Source organism: Podarcis melisellensis, assembly GCF_964234715.1.
Source record: "Podarcis melisellensis genome assembly, chromosome: 2".
NCBI classification, from domain to species: Eukaryota; Metazoa; Chordata; class Lepidosauria; order Squamata; family Lacertidae; genus Podarcis; species Podarcis melisellensis.
The window spans coordinates 66,736,022-66,763,040 of NC_138529.1; the positions used below are offsets into that span (position 1 = coordinate 66,736,022).

The 27,019-nt window shown below is 46.1% G+C and overlaps 1 protein-coding gene across 1 annotated transcript; it reads right to left on the reverse strand.

Annotated features, from left to right (window-relative positions):
- Window positions 1-1,988: 1,988 nt before the first annotated feature.
- On the reverse strand, window positions 1,989-24,851 carry GPRIN1 (G protein regulated inducer of neurite outgrowth 1). Its single transcript, XM_081901055.1, has 2 exons — window positions 24,716-24,851; window positions 1,989-4,512 (listed from the first exon to the last, which is right to left on the reverse strand). Exon 2 carries the CDS (start codon window positions 4,459-4,461, stop codon window positions 2,698-2,700), a length of 1,764 nt encoding a protein of 587 aa, XP_081757181.1. The 5' UTR covers window positions 4,462-4,512; window positions 24,716-24,851; the 3' UTR covers window positions 1,989-2,697.
- Window positions 24,852-27,019: the final 2,168 nt, after the last annotated feature.

The following is a 27,019-nucleotide window of genomic DNA, read 5'->3' on the forward strand; positions in this document are numbered from 1 at the left end:
GCAGACAAGTACACTCTGTCTCTTCTCCATCTGTATTGGTACACACAGGTCCTTTTAAAGAGCCAACAGTGTGGTTCTTTGTTTGTGGAGAAAAGTTCTCTCTCCCAAGATCTGCACATGATACCGCTGGCTTGTGCTGCCTAGGGGCAATCCAGATTTAAGGCAAGCCCTTCCCAGCTGAATGGGATGGCATTAGAAGGAAAAGCCCTACAGCCACCAGCTCCATCAGAACCTTCTAGCATGTTGGTCAGCTTCACCATGTTGGCCAATCTGCATTGCAAGAGCAGAATGCTAAACCCGTGTGCATCCAGCTGGCTTTGGACCTCATCTCCCATCAGGCCCATCCATCAAAGCCAGTGGTCTAGGATGATGTCAAACAACACCTGGAGGGAAGCAGGGCCCTCATCCCAGATCTAAGAGAGCACTGAGGAACAGTGAGATTCTTCAGGCCTAGATCCTCTCTTCACAGTGTTGCAGTTAGGATGCTGAATGTTGTCACCACTAAAAGGACATAAATTCTGCCCCTCTGTGGGGAAAAAGCCCCAAACTTCCTAGCACCTGCATTTATAGTAGGACTGCTTTTTGTTTTTTTTTTAAGTAGGGTTGTTCCTTGAGGAGGAAATTTGGCTGAAAACTCCCATCCTGCTTGCCTTAGATGCACACTGGGAAAAGTTGAACCCAAATGTCCTCCTTCTGGGCAATGGTTAAAGACACAGAAGCCCAGCCAGATAAAAAAAACTTTGGGAACTATAATTCACAGAGAGGTGAGGAGACTTGTAAACAGAAACCAACACCAAGTCTTCTGGCAAAATCAGGGTAGTACTACAAACAGCAGAGGTGCTCTCCAACTCTATCAAAAGTGAGTGTGGGTGTCAGTTTTTGGCACTACATTTCACAACTGAAAACATCCTTGAAGGAGGTGTACCTAGTGCAGCTACTCTGGAGGAAGGAGCTCCCCTCCAAAAAACAAGTCTTGGTTTCCACCATGTAAGTGTCCCCTGCTCTCTTTTTACACAGTGTCAAATAATCTCTCATCTATGCCTTCACAGATTTCATTTCTTAGGGGTGAAAGCCACAAACCCCCAAATCCCAATGCATAAAATATTGTTGGGAGGGGGCGGGGAATGGGGGAGGCAGGAAAAGGAAATCAGCATCTTCAAGACACCTTCAGAGAAACAAGAACCTGATTTAGAGTAAACACAACAGAGTAAAGAGTGTTTTGTAAAAGCCCCCATATTCCAACACATATGAATAAAATACCCCACCCCACCCCAGATCTCTTGAAAAAGTCAGGAACATAAAAATTAGCCACATTTCTGATGGCAACAGGCCTCTTTGCTCCCGGGGGGGCCAGGGGAATAGCATTGACAGGAAAAGAGGCTATGACACGCACGCTCACATGCACACAAGCCAGAGCACGCATCGAGCCACACTCTCGCACACAAGACGCGGGACCTTCCAAATTATTAGTTTCTCAGGCAAGTTGGTCGGGTGGCGGCATCAGCCTGTAATGCAAGATGCCTCCACTGGGACTCAGCAGGGCCCTCTAGCAAAGGGAATGGAGGGCTCTGAGGGACCTGCCTTGAACAGACTTGCAGGCCTGCAGGCAAAGGTCGAGAGTGTAATTAAGAAGAGATTAAATATTTCATCCAAATTCTCTCCTGCACTAGGATGAGCCTGGTTACTCTTATTGCACTTTTCTCCCAGCCCCTGCTTTCTCTTGAAATGATCCTTTAGAATAGGGAAGGCAGTCTGGTGCTGGACTCAAAAGGCAGTGGACTCTCTCCTGTCAGGGATTATTTAGCTTTGATTCCTGCAACTGGGGGGAGGTTGGACTAGATGCCCCTCAGGGGTCCCTTCCAACTCTACAATACTATGATTCTATAATGCCCCAAACTCATTATATTCTGTGCAATGTAAACTATCAATCTCCACAGCAAGAACACTCAAGTTCTGTGGGCACCATAAAATTATGCAACCGAACAATATTAGGCAAACTTGCTTATTTTGTTTAAAGTTGTTCAATTGGATGGCTTTCTCAAGACCTGACACATGATCATTCAGCCAAAATCACCTTCAGAATGCTACCATGCTGCTGCCCCTAAGTTAAAACATATACTGTACTTCTGGAATTAACTGAAGATTTCAGACTGTTTCTTAACCTATTGGCACTGGGAGGAGGGAATCCCAAACTATGCATATGTTCTCTAAAGCTGTGATCTGGCAGCCCCTACAACTAATCCATTCTAGACCCAAGATAGGATACTGCTAGTACAGTGATCTCCACAAAAGCTACACCAAACTTTCCTAAACATGGGTCTCCAAAATATCTGAGAGCCGTTTCCAGTCTGTATCAAACAGACAAGTTGCTGAGAGCCCTGCATATAATCATCTGAGCTTGGCACTGTGAAAACTACATGTCCCAGGATGTAAAGTGGCACTGCCAAGCGTGTGTGGCAGTGTAAGCGCTGCTGGCTGAGACATGTCAAGTGCTTCAGAACTGGGCAAGGTGCTATTTGCTTGTAATATATAGGGCTTGGCCTGCATTTCCAGGAGACATCAGGGGTGTTGAGTGCCGTAATCCTGGGGACTCGAGAGATTCAAAAGGGACTGTCCCACACATTGCCTGAGAAACTACGTAACATTTGCACGTTCCAACTGCTATAAGAAAACCCTAGATTTGGCTTGGGCCCCCCTTCACTCCACAGTGGGTCCTCCTCGGGAGCAGCAGCGGGGCCGCCGCACATTCTGCAGGAGTGCCCTGAAGACGCTGGGCTGCCTCTTGACCTCCCCCTTGGGGGGAGCCCCCTTGATGGAGCTGGCACGGGTGCTCTGCGGTGTCATCACCATTTGCCGGCCATGCTCTTCAATCTGCTTCTCCAGGTGCTTCTGGATGGCCATGCCCAGCACCTCCACCTCCATGGAGGCGCCGTACACTTCCCATGTCATGCCCTTCTCGTCCCAGCTGACCTCCCGCACCGGCTCGGGCGCCTCCTCCTGGGCCCCTTTCACGTGCACCTCAGGGTAGGACGCTTGGGGAGATTTGGTCACGGGAGTCATGGGCCCCGTGGCCACGGACCTGGTCTCCACCGGGATGGACACCTGCATCTCTGCATCTCTCTTGGCTGGCTTCTGCTCCGGGCCAGGGCTCTTCAGAGAGGAGGCCCCCAAGCCCCTTGTGTGGAAAGTGAAAGCTGAGGAGCCGTCGGGCGGGTTGATGGGGCTGATGGCCACCGACACCAAAGACACACGATTGTCAACTTGAGTCCCAGCATCGTGCTGGGGGGGAGTGACCTCAAGTGAGCAGGTTTGGGTGAGAAGTTCCACAGACCTCTTCTCGACGTCTGTTGTGCGCTCCTCACTCACAGCCACACTGGTCATTTCTGGTGTTTGTTGTTCCTGAGCTTGGTTTTGACCCTTGGACTCAGAGGGTGTCACTTCTCTGAGCCCTTCCGCCTCCTTGGTGGCTTCACCTGGGGTTGTTTGTGACTCACCTGATGTGCCCTTGGCTTCATGAGGAACGGCAGCCACAGGGTTTCCTGGCACTCTACTGGAGTTCCCAGCTGAGTTAGCCTCCGGAGTAGGGAACCTCACTTCCCTGCTATGGTCCCCCAACTGGTCTGTTTCTGTCGTTGGTCTGCCTGACTTCCCTGATGTGGCTTCAGCTGCCAAAGGGTCTTGAGTAAACTCCTTGGGAGCATCTGATGTGAGGGGACCTCTGTGTCCTTCACTCAAGTGGTCCGCTGCTTCACAGACATCACTGCTGAAGTGTGATATATCTCCCTTGGAGGCACCTGGCTGTCCTTGGCTTGTGTTTTTCAGGCACGTGGGAAGTGCAGGACCCCCCTCGGAATGTGCTGTTCCTGCTTGGATGCTCTCAGCCTCTGCGGTTTTTTTGGTTGGTTCAATAAATGCCACATGTTTCAGGGAGGCTGGTGCACTGGAAGGGTCCTTGTTGGTTGCCTTTAGGCAGGGCTCTGCCGGGAGATGCGTACCGACATCTCCAGGAACAGCTTTACTTTCCAGAGGGTTGCAGGTATTGGATAAGCTACTGGGAAGATCCCTGCAGCTTGAGCCCTGCTTGCTGTTGTGCCGCAAGTCATGATGGGCTGCTCGTTCCCCGTCCTCTTCCAAGGTGGTTCCTCCAGCCGTTGCATCTTTCAGAACCACGGTACCTGTGTCAGTGACTAGTTCCATGGAAGGCTTTATGGCTACAGCTGGGGCCTTCTCCTTCTGGTCTGGGTTGTCCACCATAGTGTCTTCTTGGCTGCCGTCTTTGGTGCCAAGGTCATTCACACAGCAGTTCCTCATGGTGAGATCTCCTCCGTCACATCGGGTGTGCTGGAGACATCTGTCTTTCTCCTGACTGCAAGGTAAGCTGCTGCTGGGCTGGGGAGCATCTTCTGGAACTGCATCTTGCTTCAGCAACTGCAACGCCTCTGGCTGCTTAGCACTGCCCATCTCGAGACGAAACTTCTGCCATGCTATTCCATGCACCTCTCTTGGAGGACTCTAAAAGGGGAGATAAAAAGGGATGGGGGACACAGTAAAGTTATGCCTATGCTGGAAACTCACTCAAACACACCATCAACTCCAAGCTATTCATGTTTGGAGCCTTCTGTGTCTAAGGTGTCCTGGTATACTCTAGGTGTATCTGGCACATGTGCGAGCTTAAGACACAAGCACAGGATCTAGTAGCTGAAAAAGAATTTGGAATCCTGAAGATTCTCAGAAGGATGTTGGGGGTGTTTTTAAAAAGCAAGTTTCTAGTCTTCATATCTGCAGAGAAAGAGCTTGGAAAACAGGCAGGCATTTCCTTGGGAGAGTTTGGGAACCAGGAAGGTGTTTTTTTCTCTCAGATTAGGATATGGAGCAACAGGGCACTTTCAGAAAACCCATTTATTGAGCGTCTATTCTGATTTGTTTGCAGGGAGGTGATCTGCTATTTCAAGAGCATTCTCTCCATTTTTGGTGGGGATGTTACCAAGCACCATCCTACACATTCCAGTACATTCCCATCACTTTTCTTACTGCCAAAACTTTTGAGGGAAGCTGTAGCCACCTTTGCCTGAATGGTACAGGAATTATCCATCACATATGGACAATCATATATTCAAAGGGTAGCAGCTGATTCATTCAGCTAATTGGGTGGGAGATTTGGTGGAGGAAGTTAAGAGATTTGAAAGCTGCTCAGCCATGTCACAATTCAAGAAACTTGATTCCACAACCCCGCCGAAAAAATAGCCTTATAAGTGAATGAACAAGATCAGGTCTATAGTCATTCCAGTGACACAAGCAAATTGCATGTCTCTAACTAAACTTCCAGCTGCTGTGATAATCTCCTGCAACATTTGCACACACAGGCTGGCCACATGATTTGTGCACATATATTCTGGCACCAAAGCCTGCAGAGATTCCATGGCGACAACGGAGAAGAGACATTTGGTTTGGAGGTGGTGTGTTAACAGCAAGCAAATAGTAGAAATCCCATTGTAACCACATATCAACTGCCGGCACCCACCCATTAGAAGATGCTGCAAACTCTATGGGAATACTTTTGAGATTGCTTAGAGCCTTGGCCATGGCAACTGCAGGAGTAAAACAGCCAGAAAATATAATATAAACAAAGACATATTATAACTTCAATTACACACCTCCCCAAAAAGAACGGAAAGGAAGAAAACAGAAATTATAAAAATTGTAGCAGAATGTTCAACCTCAGTTCTCCAGCAGTGGGAATAGCAAGGCAGCTTAAGGTGAATAGCACGTGCCACCTGAGATGACTTTCTTTGGCACCTTCTCTCCCTCTCAGGTGCACTCTCATCCCTATGGTTGTTCCTGATGCCAAAGCAGTAGCAGTGCCACGGCAGGTTGAAAGAAGATCTGCCAGCTGGGCTCATTATGTACCATCTGCATGGCTGGTGTGCGAAAATGTCAGCATGTGAAGGTGAAGTGAGGGGCAGGGTGGGTATGAATATAGGTGGCCATACAGAATCCTGACATATATGGGTGGGTCCCAACTACCTACTGCTGGAATTAGAGTACGGGGAGTGGAATCGAATCTGGAGATGGAGCCTGCCTAATTTCATTTGAGCCAGGAATGGGGAACTTGCAGCCCCCAATATGTTGCTGGACTTGACTCCCATCATGTTAAGGAAAATGAAAAAATTATCCATGCGTCAGCAGAAATTGTACCCCACCCCATGCAGCTAAGGTATCTTGTGACTATCTTGTATGTGTTGCTGGGCAAACTAGCATGTAGCACCAGGTAGATAAGGGCTCAAGTTAAAGCATCCGTTGTTGGGGAGTACAGGAAAATCTGCTGGAGAAGTGGAGACTGTTGGAAGAATCCTGTGAAAATGTGAAAGACTTTGCAAAGAGCCCATCTGAGGAAAGTTGGGCAACCTGCAAGACTTCTGGACTCAGAGAATTCGGGCAGTTGCAGGACTTTGTTAGCAACTGGACTTTGCACTTGCTGTGTGGACTTTGGTCTCATGAAGGACTTCATAAGCTGGAACTCTCTCTGGGCTCAGAGAGTGAAGACTTCTTGTAGCAACTGTATGTTTACATAGCTCCTGTGGTGAGCCAAACTGCTCAACTGAACTTCCATGGTGCATATACAACACCCAACACACCATCCCTGACCACTGGCCATGCTGGCTAGTGATGATGGAGTAGAGAGCCCAGCAACTTCTGGAGAGCCACAGGTCCTCCATTCCTGGTTTAAGCAGAAGATACTGTTTGGTTGGCCAGCTGCCTTTTATTTTTGCCAGCCTAGAAGCTCATACTACCCACTAGTCACAGGTCTACCACTGGCCTTTCTATGGCCAGCAAAAAAGAAAACAGTGCATGCCAAAAATGCAGTTAAGACTTCAAACAACACTGAGTCTGAAGCAACTACTGAGCCATTGTTGTGAAGACTAGCCCTACTCATTCTCTCCCTTCATCATGCTACATTCATATAATAAAGGAAAGCACATGATCATTGGCTATAATCAAGCAGGTATGGAGTAAGAATAAACATCAAAATTCCACACCAAGGCAGCCTAAATTCTCCAGAAACATTTTTGCACAATTCTCCACAAAGAGATGCTCAGTTCTGCAACTGCATAAATTATATAAATTCCAACACATCCTCAAGCTTCTCTCTGCAGCCTCAAGGACTAGAAACTTGCTTTAAAAAAATGAAGCATGAGATTCTTAGGTCATTGGTTTCTGTGCCCAACTTCAAATTCCATAATTGCATAATCACAGAACACACACAGTCTTGTCTATGCAGGTGGAATATGTATTGTGTTGGTAGTAGCTAAATCTTTATAACAGAATCCAAACTGATTATTGTTTTGCCTTATAACATGCTGAGACTAAGAGCCCATGCACTCTCATTCTGACTCCATTTTAAATGGTTCCATATGGAGCTTGTCGCCATGTGGGGAGATATTTGTATGCTGCCATTCAGAATACTTTTCACAAAAAATGGCAAAACCTAAGAGATCTGCCTGACTCTCGGTGGAAAGTTCCCTGTTTCATAACTATCTACACATTACTTGCAAAGCAGGAAAGACTTAGGGGAGGGATGTAGCAGAGAAACAGTTGATGGAGAAAAAAACAGTTGATGGATTAAAAACCTCCCCTTTTCTGCAGCTTCTCTGCTCTCATTTTTTCTTCCCCACCCCCCAAGGCGGATTTCAGTCTTCAAAATAGTGCTGCGTCTGGCTCAGTTAACATATAGCTTAGTCCCATCAGAGAACACTGGCAAAACCAGGGCCTTTTTTTTCAGCCAGAACTTGACTAAACTCCGTTCCAGCGCCTCTCAGGTGGGGGTCGCTGCTATTATAAGAGAACAAAGGAGGTGTTCATGGTGTGTTCCAGCACCTTTTTTTCTAGAAAAATAGCACTGGGCAAAACAATTTCCTAGCTGCTTGGTTTTAAGATGGAATGGGTTCTTGGAAGAGGAAAGGGTTTTCAAGAAATCCAATTGGCAGGCACATTACCTACAGCTAAGTGTCTTCTACACACATAGGATAGACCATGGGTAGGCAAACTAAGGCCCGGGGGCTGGATATGGCCCAATTGCCTTCTAAATCTGGCACGCGGACGGTCCGGGAATCAGTGTGTTTTTACATGAGTAGAATGTATGCTTTAATTAAAATGCATCTCTGGGTTATTTGTGGGGCATAGGAATTCGTTAATTTTTTCTTCTTCTTCAAAATATAGTCCGGCCCACCACAAGGTCTGAGGGACAGTGGAACGGCCACCTGCTGAAAAAGTTTGCTGACCCCTGGGATAGACAATCAAAGCAGACAGACTCTCATACCCACAGCCCTGTGCTGATGAGACACAACACAGCTCTCCACCCCAAACACATATTCCACTTAAAGCAGTGGTTGCATAGGAGTTCCACTGGGCAACCTTTTTTGCTTTCCTGCTGATCCGGCAGTTATCCACCGCTGAAAGGCTCATCTTCAGCTCAGTGAGTAAGCCTGCCTCTCTTATCACTTTATTAACTGTGGCACTCTTTCCCTGTACACTCCAGCAAGCGCTTATTCCCCAGGGTAGGGAGTCTGTAAGTCGGGAGAGGCACCTCATTCATCACTGCTTTGTCACACATGAGCTCCTTCTCTACAGCCCCACTCCAAGGGAGCCACGTACTTGAATTTGAATCCAAGAAGATCTAGGAGAGATTCTTGGGCTACTTACATTTTTCCATGGGAGGATATCATCCACAGGGACCACTACATCCAGGTGCAGAACCATTTGAGTTAAGCACTTTGGCACAACAAGTTCTCCTATGTTTTATCTGCACGCATTCCTCCAAGCAATAAAAGCACTGCGTCAAGATCTGCCTCCGCTATCGTCAACCTGGTGCCCTCCAGCTGTTTTGGACAACAATTCCATCAGCTGTGAAGACTATGCCTGATGGGAGTTGTAGTCCAAAACTGCTGGAAGACACCAGGTTAGGAAAGGATGATCCACCTTATATTCCAGTTAATGGTGGTGAATGCTCAAAGTTATCCTTCCATGTATCCAGAAACTTGTATTCGGAGTACTAGAGAGTATTCAAGTCTTATATGTCCCCACACCTGTGAATATAATACAAACATATTTCTCCTCCTACTTTTTTATTTTATTTATTTAATAAAATTTATATACTGCTTGACTGTAAAAAACCTCAAAGCGGTTTACAAGCCCCCCCACTAAAATCAAGAAAAAATTATACCCTTACTTACCACATACAAAAGCTGAAATACTAAAACAGATTAAAGTTACCTCAGCTTTCTAAACACCTGGTTAGGTTTGACTAAACAAGAATGTTTTTAGCAGTCACCGAAAAGAGTACAGCGAAAGCGCCTGCTTGATCTCAACAGGCAGGGAGTCCCAAAGTGTAGATGCTTCCACACTAAATGATCAAGCTCTTAAAAATACGGAGCGGGTATCATGTGGCACCTATAGTAGTGCTAATTCCTCTGATCGAAGCGGTTGACCTTTTCTGCCAAAGCTTTTAGGATAAGCAAGTCTATCAATATTTATACCAGGTTTGGGGAACCCTTGGTCCTCCAGATGTTGCTGAGCTACAACTTCCAGCAGTCCCGGCAATCATGGCCAATGGCCAGGGATGATGGGAGTTGTAGTTCAGCCACATCTGGAAGACCAAAGGTTCCCCAAACTTAATCTAAAACTTCTCCTGCTAGTGGACATGTTATGAACCCTCCCTTCATCTCTCTGTGCATTAGTTATTTCCCTTCCATCCACATTTATTATGGGCAAAGGATAGGACTGGCATGCACTCTGCAAAAAAATATTATTATTTGGTGCCACTTTCTAGAAATAAGCACTAAGCCTTTGGACATCTCCTTTTCTGGCAGACCTATCTTCTTGGCTCCAGTAGTCTCTCTAGAGTTGGATATAACCCAAATACATGCAAACACAACTCAAGTACATGCAATTGCAACCCAAGTGGACATCCTTGCCTAAGAAAAATAGAGGCAGAGGCTCCAGTCCATCTACAGAGACTGCCAGAGTAAAAGCAAAGGTCTGCCAATAAATGAAGCTCTCCAAAGGCATATTGCTACACTGGAACAGAATTACATTTTCAATTGCACTTAGAAAAGACGGTTGGGAGGGGAGTTGCCAAAATATAAATGTGTGCTTCATCTGCATATTCATTTGCAAATTGTAGACGCTTGCATATATTTGCTTAGTCAAGTAATGTCTTCTGCTGATCGTAAGGACAAGGAGCTATGTGGGGTAATGAAAGCCCACTGGGAATACCAATGATCCGCTGGGAATACCCCCTGGGAATACCAATGATCCACTTTCTGGCTTTTCCAATTTTACCAGGTGTTGCCCATGCACTTTCAAGTCTATCTTTGCAGCAGTGAGGACTATAAACTTACTTTAGGAAGGAAGAAAGGAAGATTGATTTTCAGGAATTTTGTAACCAGTACCATATTCCAATCACATGGAATAAGGTAAGGGTAAAGGTAAAGGACCCCTGGATGTTTAAGTCCAGTCAAAGGTGACTATGGGGTTGCAGCGCTCATCTTGCTTTCAGACCGAGGGAGCCGGTGTTTGTCCACAGACAGCTTTCTGGGTCATGTGGCCAACATGACTAAACCACTTCTGGTGCAACAGAACACCGTGACAGAAACCAGAGCCCACGGAAACACCTTTTACCTTCCTGCCACAGCAGTAACTATTTATCTACTTGCACTGGTATGTTTTCAAACTGCTAGGTTGGCAGAAGCTAGGATAGAACAATGGGAGATCACTCCATTGTGCAGATTCGACCCACCGACCTTCTGATCGGCAGCCCTGAATATAGTAGTACTGGAAGGGAAATTGTGAGACTGGAGGCCACATTTACACCACACACTTAAAGCATTATGGTACGCACACACACAACCACGGTATATACATACATTTCTTTGTGTGCTGCTTCTCCACAGATACCATTTGAAGCAGCCACGGCTCCCCTCTCAATAATTCTAGGAACTGTAGTTTTTTAAGGGTGCTGAGAGTTATTAGAAGACCCCTATTCTCCGCTGAGTAACAATTCTCAGAATGGTTTAATGGACAATCCCTCTTCACAGGGAACTCTGCGAACTGTAGCTCTGGGAGAGGAATAGGGTTCTCCTAACACTGCTCAGCCCCTTTAACAAGCCACACTTCCTAGGATATTTTAGAGACAAGTGGGATCATAGTGTTTTAAATGTACTGTATGGTGTAAATGTGGCCGGAGTGAAAACATTCTAGCACACACTTAGATTTTCCTTCAGACATGGCAAGAGTGAGACACAGTAGTTTGGCTTCCCCTTGCAAAAAGGAGAACCTGCTTGTTACCTTCTGGTTGTCTTTTACTTTCTCTAACAGCACACCTCTCCACAAGCAGTGACGGCACAGGTATGTGCAGATGTGCTTAATTTGCATAAGTGGATTTCTCTGCCATGTAAACAAAGCAAAATGTAGGCACCAATCCTAGACTTGGAAACAAAGGCTGTGTACAAACATGCATAATTTGAGCTACAACCTTGCTGTGTTTTGTTTAATTAAACCATCCTCCCTGCTGAATTGAGCTCTGAGGAAAGAGGTTCCAGGAGTTTGCCGCAGGAGACAGCTGGGCAGAGGGCTAAAAGGCTGACACTTGTCACGGAACAAACCCAGCTCTTCTATCCCCTTCCTAGACTAGTTTTCCAGCTTTTTAATTAAAACGGATAACACCTTTAAAATTAATTAATTAATAGGAAGAATTATGCCTTTTTAATTGAAGAGATGAACATTTTTTTGAGGGGGGGGGAGCTGGACTGCACCCTGGAAGATGGGAAATGATAATAGATTCATAGAGTTGTAGAGTTGGAAGGAACCCTAAGGGCCATCTAGTCCAACCCCCTGAAATGTAGGAATCGCAAGATGACGACAAAAATAGCATTTGAACTGCTGTTACATTTACAGTTTTCATTTATTAAATTTCTATACCACCCTTCATCTGAGGATTGCAGGGCAGTTTACAATATAAAAGCACAAACGTACATAACATAGTAGCAAACAACACAATATTTACAAGGCTGTCCTAGAGATCCACCAGGAAAAAATAATTAAAACTTTGGATTTTACGCTGGCAGCGTTGTGAGATACAAGGAACGAGGAACATACTAGCATATGTGGTGGGAAGTAATTATGTACACAAGTTCTGGAATCAGATTGTAATGGAGACTGGTATTGTTGTTGTTGTTGTTATTATTATTATTATTATTATTATTATTATTATTATTATTATTATTAGCAAACAGGTCACCTTGGAGGCTAAACTACATCTCTTATTCAGTTTTGATGGTGCCAATGTTCATCTTATTTCTCAGCAATTAATTCTATACCTGTTGGCTGCCGCTTGTCTCTCAAGTGTGGAAGGACGCATCTTGTGATTTTATGGATTTGGATTTTGTGTGTCAGCAATCTGGAAGTCATTGACATGGCAGAGTGGGAAAAATAATTCCCTGTTAATAAGGAGATTCCCTATTGGTAATAAACTTTCAAAAATCTGGGGATATGGAGTTTCAAAGGACACTGGCACTATATAAGAGTGTTCCAGGAAGATTCCATACACGGTTTGCAAGGCTCTCATAAAGATCATCTGCAGTGCCTCAGGCTTGACGTTTGGAAATAAGTCACTTTTATATTACATGTTTGGAAAATGAATAAAAATTTATTAAAAAAAAAAAAAGGAAATAAGTCACTTTTGGAAAAAGTTTCAGCCTCACTTCCCATTAGCAAGCCATTATAGAAGTTTACAATGAAGTCATTCTCATTGGATCTTGGAAAGGTAGCTATCCATGTAAACTAGCCACTGTGGGATGGGTGTGTTTATTTGCGGGAGGGGGTTTGCTGGCTGCCTCCACTCGACCAAAAGGGGCCTGTCATACAAAGAGAAGCCTCTTCTTCAGCAGTTGTCCTGCGCTGCAGGGGTTGGACTAAATCACCCTTGGGGTCCCTTCCAACTCTAAAAATCCACAGTTTTATGAATAATAACAACAAATCCTGTTTCTAAGCTACACCCAAACAGTTAAGTGGCTTCTCAAAAGAACAACTACTTCACTGTAATGTGATCTTCCATGCGCAGGGTGAGTAAGTGTGGGTCAACGGCTTTGCCTTCAGGGCTACAATCTGGGAGTCAGAACAGATAAGAGGCCTTCATGAAGGAGAGTAAAAAAGTTGGTGCCTATGTGTGTGTGCATGCGTGCGCGCACAAACAAGTTTAACTACATTTGGGGTTGGGGAACAATTAATCAGTTAACTTAAAGATAGCAGAAATACACAGAAAACACCATGGCAGGTGGGGGTGAGGATGGGGAAAGCTGAAGATATTACACCCCACTCTCTTTTGGCCAATGGCTTTGTAGGAATGCTGTTCTCCAGTGGTACCACTAAGCAAGTAGGCTGCCCCCAAAAGGTGGGCTTGCCAATGGATTGTGGAGTAAAAAGAGTTCAGACAGTCCTGGATCTAAAAAAACAAAACCCAGTGCACGTAAACATTCACCTTCTTAAAAGAACTATTTCCCCTCCTCCCTCTAGTCACATGGTAAGTGGAAGCTGAATCCATGCAGTGCGTATGTCTTCACCCTCGGGGGTTGTAGCTAAGGAACTCAGCTGGAGCTTTTCACTGCATTTCATTATATTTCCCAGGTCTGCAATCTTGCAGCAACTAGATGCTGCCACAAATCCCCCGTGAAGAGCCATCAGGCAATCTATGCTCAGGCAGGCAAGGGAGGGTCATTGGCTTTGCAAGCACCGTTTGGTAAGCTTTTGATTGAGGAGTCAGAATCTGGCCCACGGGTGCCCTTGCCTAAGACAATGTGGCTGTTTTTACAAAAGCAGGCCAAGGCTCCAACTCATCTGCAGCAGGGGTGGGCAGACTTCAGATTAGTTGGATCTACACTGTCGTTTTTACTAGAATCCCAAGATCTACCAACCAGATCTACCAAAAGCACACAAATGAAAGAGCTGGGTGTCTCTGAGCACATTCTGAGCATAGGAATTTGTTTTGAAAACCAGAACTGAACAGAACTCATAGTCAAAGAATCATAGAATTGGAAGGCACTCTGAGGATCATCCAACCCCCTGCAACGCAGGAATACGCAGCTGCCCCATACGGGGATCAAACCTGCAACCTTGGCACTATCAGCACCGTGCTCTAACTTACTGAGCTATCCAAGGCATTTTACATCAAAGTCCTGGACTTTGAAGAAGCACAAACTCAGGGCGAAAAGGAGAAATGGTCTAACGGGAAGGCACATTCGGCAAACCCTCACCATGATCAGCTCCCACCCAGAAACCTATGTCCCCATTGTTGAAGGACATGTGGATCCAGAACTGGCCTCCACAGTCACTTACAGGCTCACTGTTAAGACTGTGGTCATGGAAGACAATCTTACTCAGCTACGAGTGATAGCCGAAGAAGACATCAAAGTCCACTCCTAATTAGCTTTCTTCACTTCAGCAGCCTAATTTAGGCTTTTAATTGATAAACAAATGAGAGTCACAAATCATTGGTTCTACTGAAAATCACCCAGTAAATCCCAATCTGCCTTCTGCCCACCTCAGATCTAGAGAGATTGCTGGGGCAAAGACACAGATGACAGATCTATCAGCAAGGGAGCTGTCCAAAGGAATAGTGCTGATTGCTAGACCAAAAAAAGGTTTGCTGTTAGATGAGAAAGATGCTGTAGCTCAGGAAGGCGTACAAGAGGATGGGAAAATCAGCAGCAGTGCCACAGTCATCGTGGCAATGCATTCTGGGACCCACATGGAATAACAGTAAAGTCCATTCTGTGGGCTTTTCTTGGCAGTGGTTGTGGCTGAGAAAGATCAGTGCATTTAGGCAACAGCCTCAACAAATGTAACAAAATACTGGAACTGAAATTCATGAATGTAAATTAATATAGTACGTAAAAAGAGGTGGAGGGAAATCACAGGTGGTGCGCTTTCAGTTTTCTGAAGTACTAATAACCCATTCCACAATTAATTTAGATGTTTGGATTGGGTAGCAAAGGGGTGAGTGAGGAATGGGAATTAGGATTTGTAGGCACCTATTGCATCTGGTTTGCAAAACAAGCTTAGTTCCAAGTATACATATATAAAATGCCAGGTGTGTGCAGAATGTTCCTAGTTTGCATTATATAGTCAGATGGCAGAATCTATTTTGGGAGGGGGAAGGGGGAAGAAGATGATATACAGCAGGTATCTTCAACCTTTTCAGACCCAGGATCCACTTTTAACGCAAACATGCATTTGAGGACCCATATCTTAATCTTTTACCAAATATTTGCATGGTGATAGTGCTTCTGTTGCCACTCACACTGGATCAGGTCGCAACCCTCTAGTGGGTCTCACCCTACCAGTTGAAAACTAGTGCAGTATGGGATTTTTAGTGCAGAATTGCAGAAGCTCTAACATCTCTCACACAAATGAGTGCAACTCATTGTGGCAGGGCAGGATCTCCCATCAAATCAGGCCAGCTTCTATTACATCTGAGCAGTGACATGTTCTGCCATGTGTTCCCCCTCAGTGTCCATCCATGTTTGAATAATCTGTCTCTTCCAAGAACCAGGCAGCTGCCTGTCCATCTCAATCACCTTCTCTCATTCCACACAATGACACCAAATTCTGCTTGAACTTCTACACTGTTTTGGCTCCAACACCACAGGGGTTACAGGTTTCCCATTGTCAATGAAATTCAAATCTTACCACTGCTAAGCACAAAAGAGAACTGCTATAGGGAAGCCTTGTAAGTAAGCCCACAAAAGCTGCTAGCCTGTGGGGTTGGGGTTGTTCCCTACTAGTATGGAAATGCAGCGTACTGGCCTCTTAGTAAGCTGGTAAAAGTTTGTCTTCCACCAAGTGGAATGGAAGAGAAAGGATGGACCTGAGAGACTGCATGGAAACCAAGTAGATTGGCAAAGAGAAGGCAGAGAGATCCATTCATGCTAGACCAGCCTGTTTACTCTCCTGCATGGATTTCCTTGTTGCTTAGGGCAGGGGGTTGGACTAGATGACCCTCAGGATCCCTTCCAATCCTACAATTCTATGCTTCTATTATTACTACTTTATTATTATTTATTCAACTTATCAGTTGCTTGCCACATAAGGAATCTCCAAGCAATTTACAAAATTTAAAAAGCATAAATGTTGATGGTGGTGCCAGGCAGACCTAACTGGAGAGAGCATGAGTGTGGAGCCACCACTGTAAAGTCCCTCTCCCTTGTTGCTCCCTTGGCTACCAGGCAAGTAGTTGAATACAAAGCTGGAATAGGCAGTTGTGAAAACTTCAGATCATGGCCAGATAGCAATATAGGCAAGTGGGCAGTAAACTGGAGTCCAGAATAATTATACCACTTTTCAATTATTTTTAATTATGCCTCCCTCAGCTACATAAGTTATGTATCAACGGCTGGCACCTTAGCAGTCATAACTCTGCCTTGATCTTAGAAGCCAGCTTTCAGTTGAATAGTAATAAGCTGGCATCTTCAAGGAGCCTGCAATTCTGTCCTCAAAACACCCCCCAGCAACAAGTCCTCCCAATTCTGGGATAGGAATAAAGCATGCCTCACGAGTGCTTGCTCACAAAGCTGCTTAATTTGATGCAAAATTTGATGGGAAGGTTTTTGTGTGCATGCCCTGAGGAATTGTGTGAATGCTGTGCTTTAAAGAAATGGGGTGGGGTGGCTGAAACTCATTGGTGCTCATAAGCAAATGTGGTTGATGGGAAGGAAACCTGTCTCAAAAAATAGACATGAAGAAAGAGGGAAGAAAACTTGCTAAGTCAAGCAGAGGGGCGGAAGTAGAATCCCACATGCCAGGGCTGGCCCTATCATTAACCAGAAGAAGACAGTTGCTTCAGGCAGCAGATTCTGGGGAGCAGCATTCCCCACCCACCCCGTCTGAGTCCACCAATACCCCTCTGTTGGGAGGACAGGGCTATGTGTGCCCCACAGCCTGTCTCGCTTCCCTCTAAACTAGTCTATTTCCCTTTGCTGTGGTTGGGCTTGCTATCCCCTTGCCAGTGTTGGCTTCTGCATATGGAATCAGTGGGCACTGTTTTCTCCTTTGCCTCAAGCAGCTAAATGTTTTGAGCTGGCCCTGCCAAAGGCTCACTGAAAGTGATATACAAGCCCTTTTGTTTTGGCCTCTCAGCCTTTAACATAGCCTTGTAAATTAGCCTATAAAGGACACTTGATCACAGATTTTTTTTCTACGAGCCCCCAAAGAGAATTCCTGGTGACCTATGTCTACCAGACAACTTGTTAAATGTGTTGCTCTTCTAACTCTAGCTGCCAATCATTCCATCAAAATTCTACCTAGCACTTCTTGGCAAGACACAGGAACATTCCCTTAGAGTGGGATGGTAAAGCTGTGCCACCTCTGGATGTTGCTGGACTCCAACTCCCATCAGCCCCAGCCAACAGGGCCAATTATCAAGGATGATGGGATTTGTAGTCCAACAAAATCTCCGAATAGCCATGGATTTCCCACCCCTGCTTTAGAGCCAAACAAAATGTGCAAGGAATCACATATGTATTTTAAGTAAACAGCAAGTGCAGCAGTATTTATCTGGATCAAGACATCATCAGCAGGGCAAAGCATTAAAACATTTAACACATCTCCACACACCTGAGTCCTAATATTTGTATTTTTATGTTGTGAACCACTCAGTGATCTTTGGATGAAGGGCAGGATACAAATAAAATAAAATAAAATAAAATAAAATAAGGATTGCCCTCAACCTTCTACTTACTCTAAAGCAGCAGCAACAACCAAAACCATTAACACCCTTTGTGTCCAGTTTTGGGTATAGTCCTTTTCTCCTGCTGTCTCTGGGCACTTTATACACTATTCCAATATAGCCAAAATGTGACTCAAAGATATTTACTTGAGGAATCCATGGAAATGCCATTGGAAGACTTCAGATCATACGGTGTGTGTGAATGTGTGAGGGGGAGGTCTTCAGGCATATCCATTATCTCTAAAATGCTATCTTCCAGGGTCTAGATCCATGAGCTATGCCAACCAGGTGGTATGGAGAAAAATGTTTGATGCCCATATAGGTGAAGATAACAGCCATGGTTATTTTCTTTAAAAAGACTGTGTATAAATGTCAAAAAGGATAAGCAATTGTGCATGCTGTACATTATTTTTGCACACCTGGGTGTATGTGTGTCTTTGGGTATAACACATTAATCACTTGGCAGTGTTTACAAAACAATGACAAAGATCCCTCAGCTCTTCCAGAATGCCTAATCAGTGATTCTCAGCCTTTACTGCAAGAGAGGCTGATGACTGTAGATTATGGGGTGTTAGAGGAGGGGTAGCATCTCTGGTAGGGGACAAGTGGTGCTCCTTCTGGGGTAGTTTGCCCACCTTTGGTCCCTACCCTGCACTCAGCTCTCACCTGTGGCTCCTAGAAGCTGTCAGAATGTGACAGCGGCCACACCCTGGGAATGGCTTTGACTGGCTGGCTAAACCAGGTGAGGGTAGTTGATGGGTCTCAATCTCCCAGTTTGGTTAGAGACTTCCCCTGCCTGCAAAGACAGGCTCTGGCAGATTGTGCAGAAGAGACCAATAGTGGGTTCAATGGTCAAGAAGGTAGTTCTGCATGGGCTGTAAAGGGAAGTGAGGGGTAGATGGGACTCATCGATCTAGGAGAAGGAAAACTCTGACACTAAACCTCCATTGCCTTGAGGGATATCTTGGGGAGAAGAAAAGGCTAAGGAGGAAACCCTACACAAATGCGGAGTGGAGTCCCTAAGATGGTTGGATGGTGCCTTGTACATCTCCTTCTGGCAACTCCTGCAGCCAAGCTGGAGCCAAACGTATTGCTCTGCTTTCCTGTGGACCACATCAGCGAGGCCAAGAAGGGGGTCTTGTCATCTGGGCAGCCCAGGCCCTCCGTACACACTGACCAGGCTTGTACCCTGGAGAGGTTGCCCTGGTACTGTTAATGAAGGGCACTCCATTATCTCTTGAGACAGATAGATGCCAACAACAACAACTTATACGTCCCAGAGATCAAACAGCATTAGAAGGCCAGGGTACCACGTAGGAGTTTCTTAAGGTTTCTCTGCCTGTGCTGACGAAAGACAAAAGTGAGGAGGCACACTGCTATCTCTGAACAGAAGGGATCAGCAGTGCTTCTAAATGTGGCCCACGCTTTCACGGTGTGAAAGACACACACACACACACCACTTTGCATAATCTCACTGTAACACATCAACCTTGCTTCTGACAGTGCTGCACAGTTGCTGGCTCCCCTTTGCTTTGAACATGAATTCAACTACCTAAAAGCACCCTTCTTTTCCATGCCTCAGACCTCTAGTTCTCAACCACGTTTCCCTGTTCCTTATATCATAAGCATTTCTAGGATGCAGGCTGGCAATGAATTATTATTATTATTATCATTGCTACTGACCTGTTAACCAAAGGTCTCCAAGCAACTTACACATTAAAAACAGAATACTATATAAACAGAAGGAACAACCCCCATAATAGCTACAAGAAACTTGGCAGTACACTAGTAACAAAACAAGATAATCTCGGTCTACCAAATGCCTGGGGGGTGGGCAATGTAAGTCTTTACCTGGTGCTGGAAAGATGTCAATGAAGGTGCAAGGTGAACCTCACTAGGAAGTGATGGGGAGCCACAACAGAAAAGGCCCTCTCCTTTGTCACCAGCCTCCGAGCCTGAAGAAAGGCCTCAGAAGAAGAGGATTTGTGTAGGTTCATATCAGGAGAGGTATTCCAGAAGATTCTCCCCTTTCTAGAACTATGGTATAATTAAGTGCATCATGGTGGGGAGAAAGGTTTTGCTCCTGCCCTATCCTCTAGGACTTATACCTACACCATATCTGCCTGCTGCCTCTCCCAGATAGGAGAGTATGTGGAGAGAGACAGTTATTGTTGTAACTGTGTAGGGTTTTCAAGTGTGTTGCTGATGGAGGGGGATGCAAGGAAAGGCCATACCAAATAGGAGACAAGATGTACCTGCTTTGCCTGCTTTACTTGGCATGTTTGCTACACATACACATTTCATGCAATTGCCACATCAGGAATGGGGAACCTACAGTCCTCCAGTTGTTGCTGAACGGCAACATCCATCATCCCTGATCATAGGCCATGCTGGCTGGGCCAGATGAGATTTGGAGTCCCACATCATCTGGAGAGCTACAGGACTGCCTGGCTCTCAATCAATATTTATTCTAGTTAATCTTTGGAGCCAAAGAATCATCATTTGCCCAGAGTTCCACTGCCAGGTTTCTACTGATGTATTTGGGCAAAAACAAGTTGCTCACATTCATGTTCAGACAAACCTGTGAGCAAGAGAACCATTTCACACTCGAAGAGTGTTGGGCAAGCTAAGCTACAACTGGGCAAGCAAAGCTACTGCTTGTATTTTAGCACAAACAGAAAAGCATTCAATGCAGCATTTACAGGGAAGCTGCATTTTTAATAGGCCCTAAATGCTACCCAGCTGTGTGCCAGTACTTATTTTTACTCTGTGCATCCCTAAGCTGCAATTGTGGTCCCTGCTTCCTTAAGCAGAATGCCATTCTGGTCGGGTCCTGTGGAAAGCAATTGCTGAAGCCTCACAATGTCTTTGTATAGTTGGCTTTGTCAGGATAAAATGTCTGAGGCAGCTTGTAGAGAAAAGGCTTTGATATGGTTGGCTGAAAATTAGTTTCTTCCATCTTGCAAAACATTTGAGCAATGATATCAGTGATAAAAGTCTTTCGCTTAACAATGGAGACAAGGGAATCATCACATGGCTTCCAGAAAGTATAGTAAAAAATGTCACTTTTAAAAACCTTCAAGAAAATTCACAAACATGCTCAAAAATGCCTTCTAGGCCCCATAACCTTTTAGATACAGTACTTAAGTTTTGAATATGTCTTTCTTCTTTCAGAGATGCAATGTACAGAAGGCTTGTGGACAACTTGGTCACCTATGATGAATGCAGAATTGCTCCCAGATGACCAGAAAGTTTTACAAAAGTGATTTCTGTTTCTCTTTCCTTTTAGGTGGCAACTAACTAGCCCAGCTATGCATGGGCAAGTGGGTTTGTAGCTATTGTGAATTTATTTGGAAAGCTGAACTACAATTAAATTGCTCATGGAGTACTATAACTCAGTCCAATAAATAAAAATAATAAGCCAATCCAAAGAGTTTGCAGCATTTCCCCATCCTCAGATATATTCGCCCACTACTCTCAGCATCAGTCAAACAGAAAGCTGCAAAGAATTCCCATTCGGAGGTATGAAAGAGGAAGCAGTAACATTCCTGTCATTTAACCAATGCACAAGGTAAATACACACTTCCTGCACAAAACCTGTGTGAGCAGGTATCATCCACCCAGGTAAAAGTTTCAATAAGGAAAATGTGTTATCTATGAACACAGAAGCTACGTGCAGGGCTTAGATCCTGTAACCTGATTGCACTGAACAGGCATAGTCCATGCTGAAACCTTTTGTTGCAAATCCTGCTTGTGTAAATAAATAATAAAAAAGTAAGGGTCTCTGAGCACATGCACATTTTCCTTACATACATGTGAGTAGCTAGAACCAACACATATGGACTCCTAGTATAAGATCTGGCATTATGGCTGGTTTGAGCTGCACCATCTCTTATATGAGAAATCAAGCACTGCTATGGCTGAGTTCCCCTCTAAACAGATGCTGCTTTTGAATGTACAAAAGTTAGCAAGGCAGCTGAGCTTAGTTGCCTAAGCACCTATTTAGTTCCAGAGTTCAGAGTCTGTAAAACTGTTTCCAGGCATTAGCTGCAGTCACTCCCCAATCCATATCCCAGCTGTTAAATGGCACATCTGCAATATCTTCCCTACAGCGATCTGAGCTGCATAGTATTACCATGGTAAGGCTGGGATCACACCAGGAACAGAAGTGAATTCAAAAACTCATTTTTAACTAGCTTTTTTTGTCTGCCTTGGCTTTATTTCCTATGATTAAGGCTCATTTCATTTCTTTCTCCACCAAGCTAGAGGCAGCAATGCAAGGACTCCACAAAATCTCTAGGTTAGTTCCCTCTCGCCTGTGAGTAGGAAAAAGCAGCTCATTCAACAGGGCTGGCAGAAAGGCCTTTCTTACTGCACTAAGCTGGGCAGTGCAAGGGCAACCTGAAAGCTGGCCCCGGAAATCTGTGGCATGTCAACATGCCTGAGGACCCAGGCCAGGACTGACATCAGCAGCAGAACTTGAATGCTGCTTCGAAAGTGCTGCTGCCCTGGGAGCAGCCTGTACTGTGGTCAAGCCAGCAATCTTTATGATAGGTGTGGGGAACCGTTGGCCTTCAGACGTTGCAGAATATGAAGGGGCCAAAGTTTCTTCACACCTCTGTTATGGAGCAGCATCTGTCTGAGGAAAATCACATCATCCAGAAGCAGGGACATTTAAGTGGTAAGTTCTAGAAGCCCCTGGTTCAAATCTTGTTCCTTCCATGAACTTACTAGGCAGTCTTTGGCAAGCCATGAAGAAACCATCCTATACTTTGTAGCCCCTATACTAGGGTGGGGACCCTTTTAGACCCTGAGGAGCACACTTCCTTGGGACCAACAATCTGAGGGTCACATGCCAGTGGTGGGCGGGACCACAGGCAAAAGTGAGCAGGTCTATGGATGCGACACTTAATTTTGTATAAAAGGCTATACAGTGGTACCTCGGGTTACATATGCTTCAGGTTACAGACTCCGCTAACTCAGAAATAGTACCTCGGGTTAAGAACTTTGCTTCAGGATGAGAACAGAAATCGTGCTCCAGCGGCGCAGTGGCAGCAGAAGCAGGAGGCCCCATTAGCTAAAGTGGTCTTCAGGTTAAGAACAGTTTCAGGTTAAGAATGGACCTCCAGAACGAATTAAGTACTTAACCCGAGGTACCACTGTATTCCAATCACACAAAAGTAAGATGTTACTACACACACACACACACACACACACACACACACATATATGTCCATCCAGGCAAGGAAGAGGCATTTTCACAGTTCAAAGACACATTCCAGTCAGCCAAGAGCACTCAAGGAGGGCATGGAACAGGGCCAATGAAGGATGATCTAATGAGAGTCTCGAGGGCCAGAGAAAGGCCTGGAGGGTCACATTCAGACCCAGGGATTACAATTCCCCATGCCTGGTCTACATACTTACTGGCAGCAGCACTCTGGAGTTTCAGAAAGGAGTTCTCTAGCCATACCTAGAGATCGTGGGATTGAACGTGGGACCCTTTGCAGACAAAACATGTGCTCTGCCAGTGAGCTATGGCCCATTCTTACCCTCACCTCCTCCTCTATGAAGGGAAACAAAATGTGATGTAGTGGTTAGTGTGTAGGACTAGAACCTGGGATATCAGGGTTCAAATCCCCACCCTGCCATGAAGCTCACTTGGGCCAGTAACTGCCTCTCAGCCTAACCTACCTCACAGGGTTGTTGTGGGGGTTAAATGAGGAGGGGTGAACCATGTGTGCCGCTTTAAACTCCTTGGAGAAAAAGGTGGGATATAAATGTATTAAACAAACACACACCCCTTGTTGTTCTAAAGATTACTTAGTTAATATCTCTGGGCCACTTCAAACACTCTAAGAGCCCTTTAAAATGTGAAGGGTTTGCTGTGAAGGATTTACTATGAGCCTAAACTTGGAGTGGATTCCTTGCATCCACATTTAATATGCAACTCATCCCTCCCACTACAAACCCAAAGGTCCGTGGCCTCCAATTTAAATGCACAGCCAGTAAAAGCAAAGTCAGGCAAACGGAAGGAAGAGTTCAGTGAAGCGAAAGAGCTGAGAGTCAACGAAATCCCTGCCTAGAGAATGCTGGATCCAGAGTTGAGAAGCGAGAGAATCCCTAATAATCTGCAGCCCCAGGAGGGTAGACAGGGACTTTCTAGCTGGCTGGAGAGAGAGGATCTTGCCATGATGGCTTGTGTGCGGTAGGAAAGCAACCATGATTCACTGGGGAAGGGGAAGGCGAGCGGGCGGGGGGTGGGAGGCGGTTGTCAGCGGAGACCAGTCGCCTCGGAAACCAAACTGGCGCTGTGGCTGCAAACTGATGAATGGATCCCGCGCCATGGAGGTGGGCAAAACTACGCTGGCCCTGATCTCACGGGAAAATGCACATCTTCACAACCCACCAGCAGGGGGCGGGCACGGGCACACGCTCCATCCGCGCGCACATATACAAGCACACACATAAACAGAGCGAGCGCATGCATGAACACAAACAGGCAAAGAACACTAACGCGGCTCCCTGCCCACACGCCTGCTTAACCGCGGCGGCGTGCGCGGAAAACACACACACACTCCATGGCCAAATGCGCGCGCACCCACCCGAGACAATAACACGCTTTACCCAGTACGCGTGGTCGCACACAATGAGGAGAACGAGGTGGGGGGGGGGAAAGACCCGCAAAACACTGGGGTCAAATTTCATCTTTCATAACGGCACACACATGGAGAAGGCAGGCTGCTCGGAGGATGCCTTCGAGCAGCTTTCCCGGGGACGGCGAGCGCATTCGCACCAGCGCGCAGGGCACCTCCTCCTCTCCCGCTTGCAGCGCACGAGGGGACCCAGCGCGCACGACTTCCGCGCCGCGCGCAAATGCAAGGCGACTTCACCCGGGATCTTCACCCCATGATCAGTAGGCGATGCCCACCCTCTGATCACCTGTAGGAGTGAGCGGATGGAGCGGCGACTCACGTCTGCCCGCCGCCCCCTGCCCCCGGTTAGGTTGAGGTGGCGCCGGAGCAAGCTCCGAACAAAGCCAGCTCCGGCTCGCCAGGGCACGTGCTCCGCCAGCGCCGCTTCCTCCCCGGCGGGCAGAGAGCGTCAGACGCTCCCGAGGGTGAAAGGCGCCCCCATCTGGGACCCTAGCGGAGGGGATCTCCCCCTCCTCCTGGAGTCTGGCTCGGGCCCGGGCTCCGGCCTCGCGCTCCGGAGACTCCCCAAGCCGCGAGGGGTGCGTGCAGTTACCTGCTGGAGTCATGCGCTGCCCCGGGGTGCGGGAAAGGCGCCGCGGCTCGCCCTGCGCGGCTGCTCCGGGCGCTGCTGGCGACGAGAAAGTGCCGCTCGGAGCATGCGTGTGGGAGCCAGCCAGGCATCTGATGTCGGGGAGGGTGGGAGCGGGAGGAAGGCTGCCTGCCTGCTCAGGCACTTGGAGATGGAGGGAGAGAGAGAGAGAGAGGCAGCGCTCCCAGCAACGGGGGAGGAGAGTCTGGGCTCTGTCAGGGATGCAGCTCTTCAGGAACCTGCTCAGGAGCGGGGGGTGGGAGAGAGTGGATCTCTTGCCAGAGCTGCGATTCTCGTGGAGGGCGGGTAGACTGGCCACAGATTGCCCTTGCTCTTGGTCCCGCCGCGAAAATACACAAAATGACTCTTCTTCTACACAGAGAGGGGCAGTCTCGTTAGTTTGTTGCAATAACAAGGGTCTACTGGCCGGGCACCTTCGAGAACGCTACGGCTGAGCTCCGATACACGTCCACCCGAAAATGTGCCAGTTTCCAGCGAAGCTTGCTCCCCAGGAAAGTGTTTCTAGCAGAGATTGGGTCCTTGTGGCCCTCCAGATACTGTGGGACTCCAACTCTTGTCGCCCCTAATCACTGGCCATGGGTGGGGCTGATGGCAGTTGGAGTTCAACTACACCTGGAGAGCAACAAGTTCCTCGTCCCTGATTTGCAACGCAGTAGATGGTACAAGTGCCAGGGCACAGTAGCACTTACTTCCAAGTAGATGTGCACAGGATTGCCAAAAACGTGGCTGCCAACATCAAGACAGCGTTTTCTTTTCTCTACTCTCTATTTTGCTTATCATCCAGCCTGATGTTCCTTGAGCTCAAGGCTTGCTCACTATTCTGGTTTTAATACCAACACGGTTTCTTTCAGGGGTTTTCTGTAAATCGGTTCGTATTTGGCAATTCCCCCATTCTTCTGTTCCATCCATATCTCTTTGCCTTGGCTGTTAAGCCTGTTACCCTTCCAAGCTTACACTTCTATGTTCTATATAGTGTCATAGCACTTAGAATAATAGAATTGTAAAGTTGGAAGGGACACCGAGGGTCATCTAGTCCAACCCCCTGCAATGCAGGAATGACTGTTACTATGTGAAAAATGACCCAACAGCTACAGGTAGCAAGGAAATTCTATTCCTGTTTGTAATTTACTCATTTCTGAAAGCCTGGTCCTCACAACAATAAGATATTTATGCAGCTGACACCGGAAGCAGTTAAATGTCACTTGTGTGCTGCTACAAAGTCACTTAAGAGTAGTTGTGACAACTTCCCAATTCTACTCAGATCACACTTTTAAATATATATATAAAAAATTCCTTCCAGTAGCACCTTAAAGACCAACTAAGGTGCTACTGGAAGGAATTTTTTTTGTTTTGACTATGGCAGACCAACACGGCTACCTATCTGTAACTTAAATATATATATTATTCTTTTAATCTGCTGACGGTCCATAAACAGACACTAAAAGGTGCTGTAGTAGAATATATTTCTATTCAGTACAAGTGGGTAAGTGGTATCTAAACCATAAAACTTAAAACGACAAAAATCTCTACCTGTTTCTGCTAACTAATCTAACAAATAAATCTCACTATCAACCCCATTCTGCCACAAAAAGACTGCCTTTCTATTTTCAAATCTTGATTATCCCACAGAGTCAGGTTAGCATGACCATATGAGTCAAAGTGTAAAAAATAAAATTTCCACCCTTCTAAATCAGTAGCTGAAGAAGTCAATGAAATTGTGGGGAATTGTTAAAAGGGATCAGAACCTTGTCAAAGTTACACACCTTGTTTGTGTTCTTACCGTTGTTGTTAAAGAATTAGAACAGGTACACACAACATGGTGCCCTCCAGATGTTGTTGGACTCCAACTCCCATCAGCTCTAGCCAAAACGGTCTTTCATTAGAAGTAACGGAAGCTGGGTTCCAGCAAAATCTGGAGGGCATCACACTGGTGAGTCCTCC

Coding starts and splice junctions, on each gene's coding strand:
- GPRIN1 (XM_081901055.1), bottom strand. CDS start 4,461: ATGGGCAGTGCTAAGCAGCCAGAGGCGTTGCAGTTGCTGAAGCAAGAT.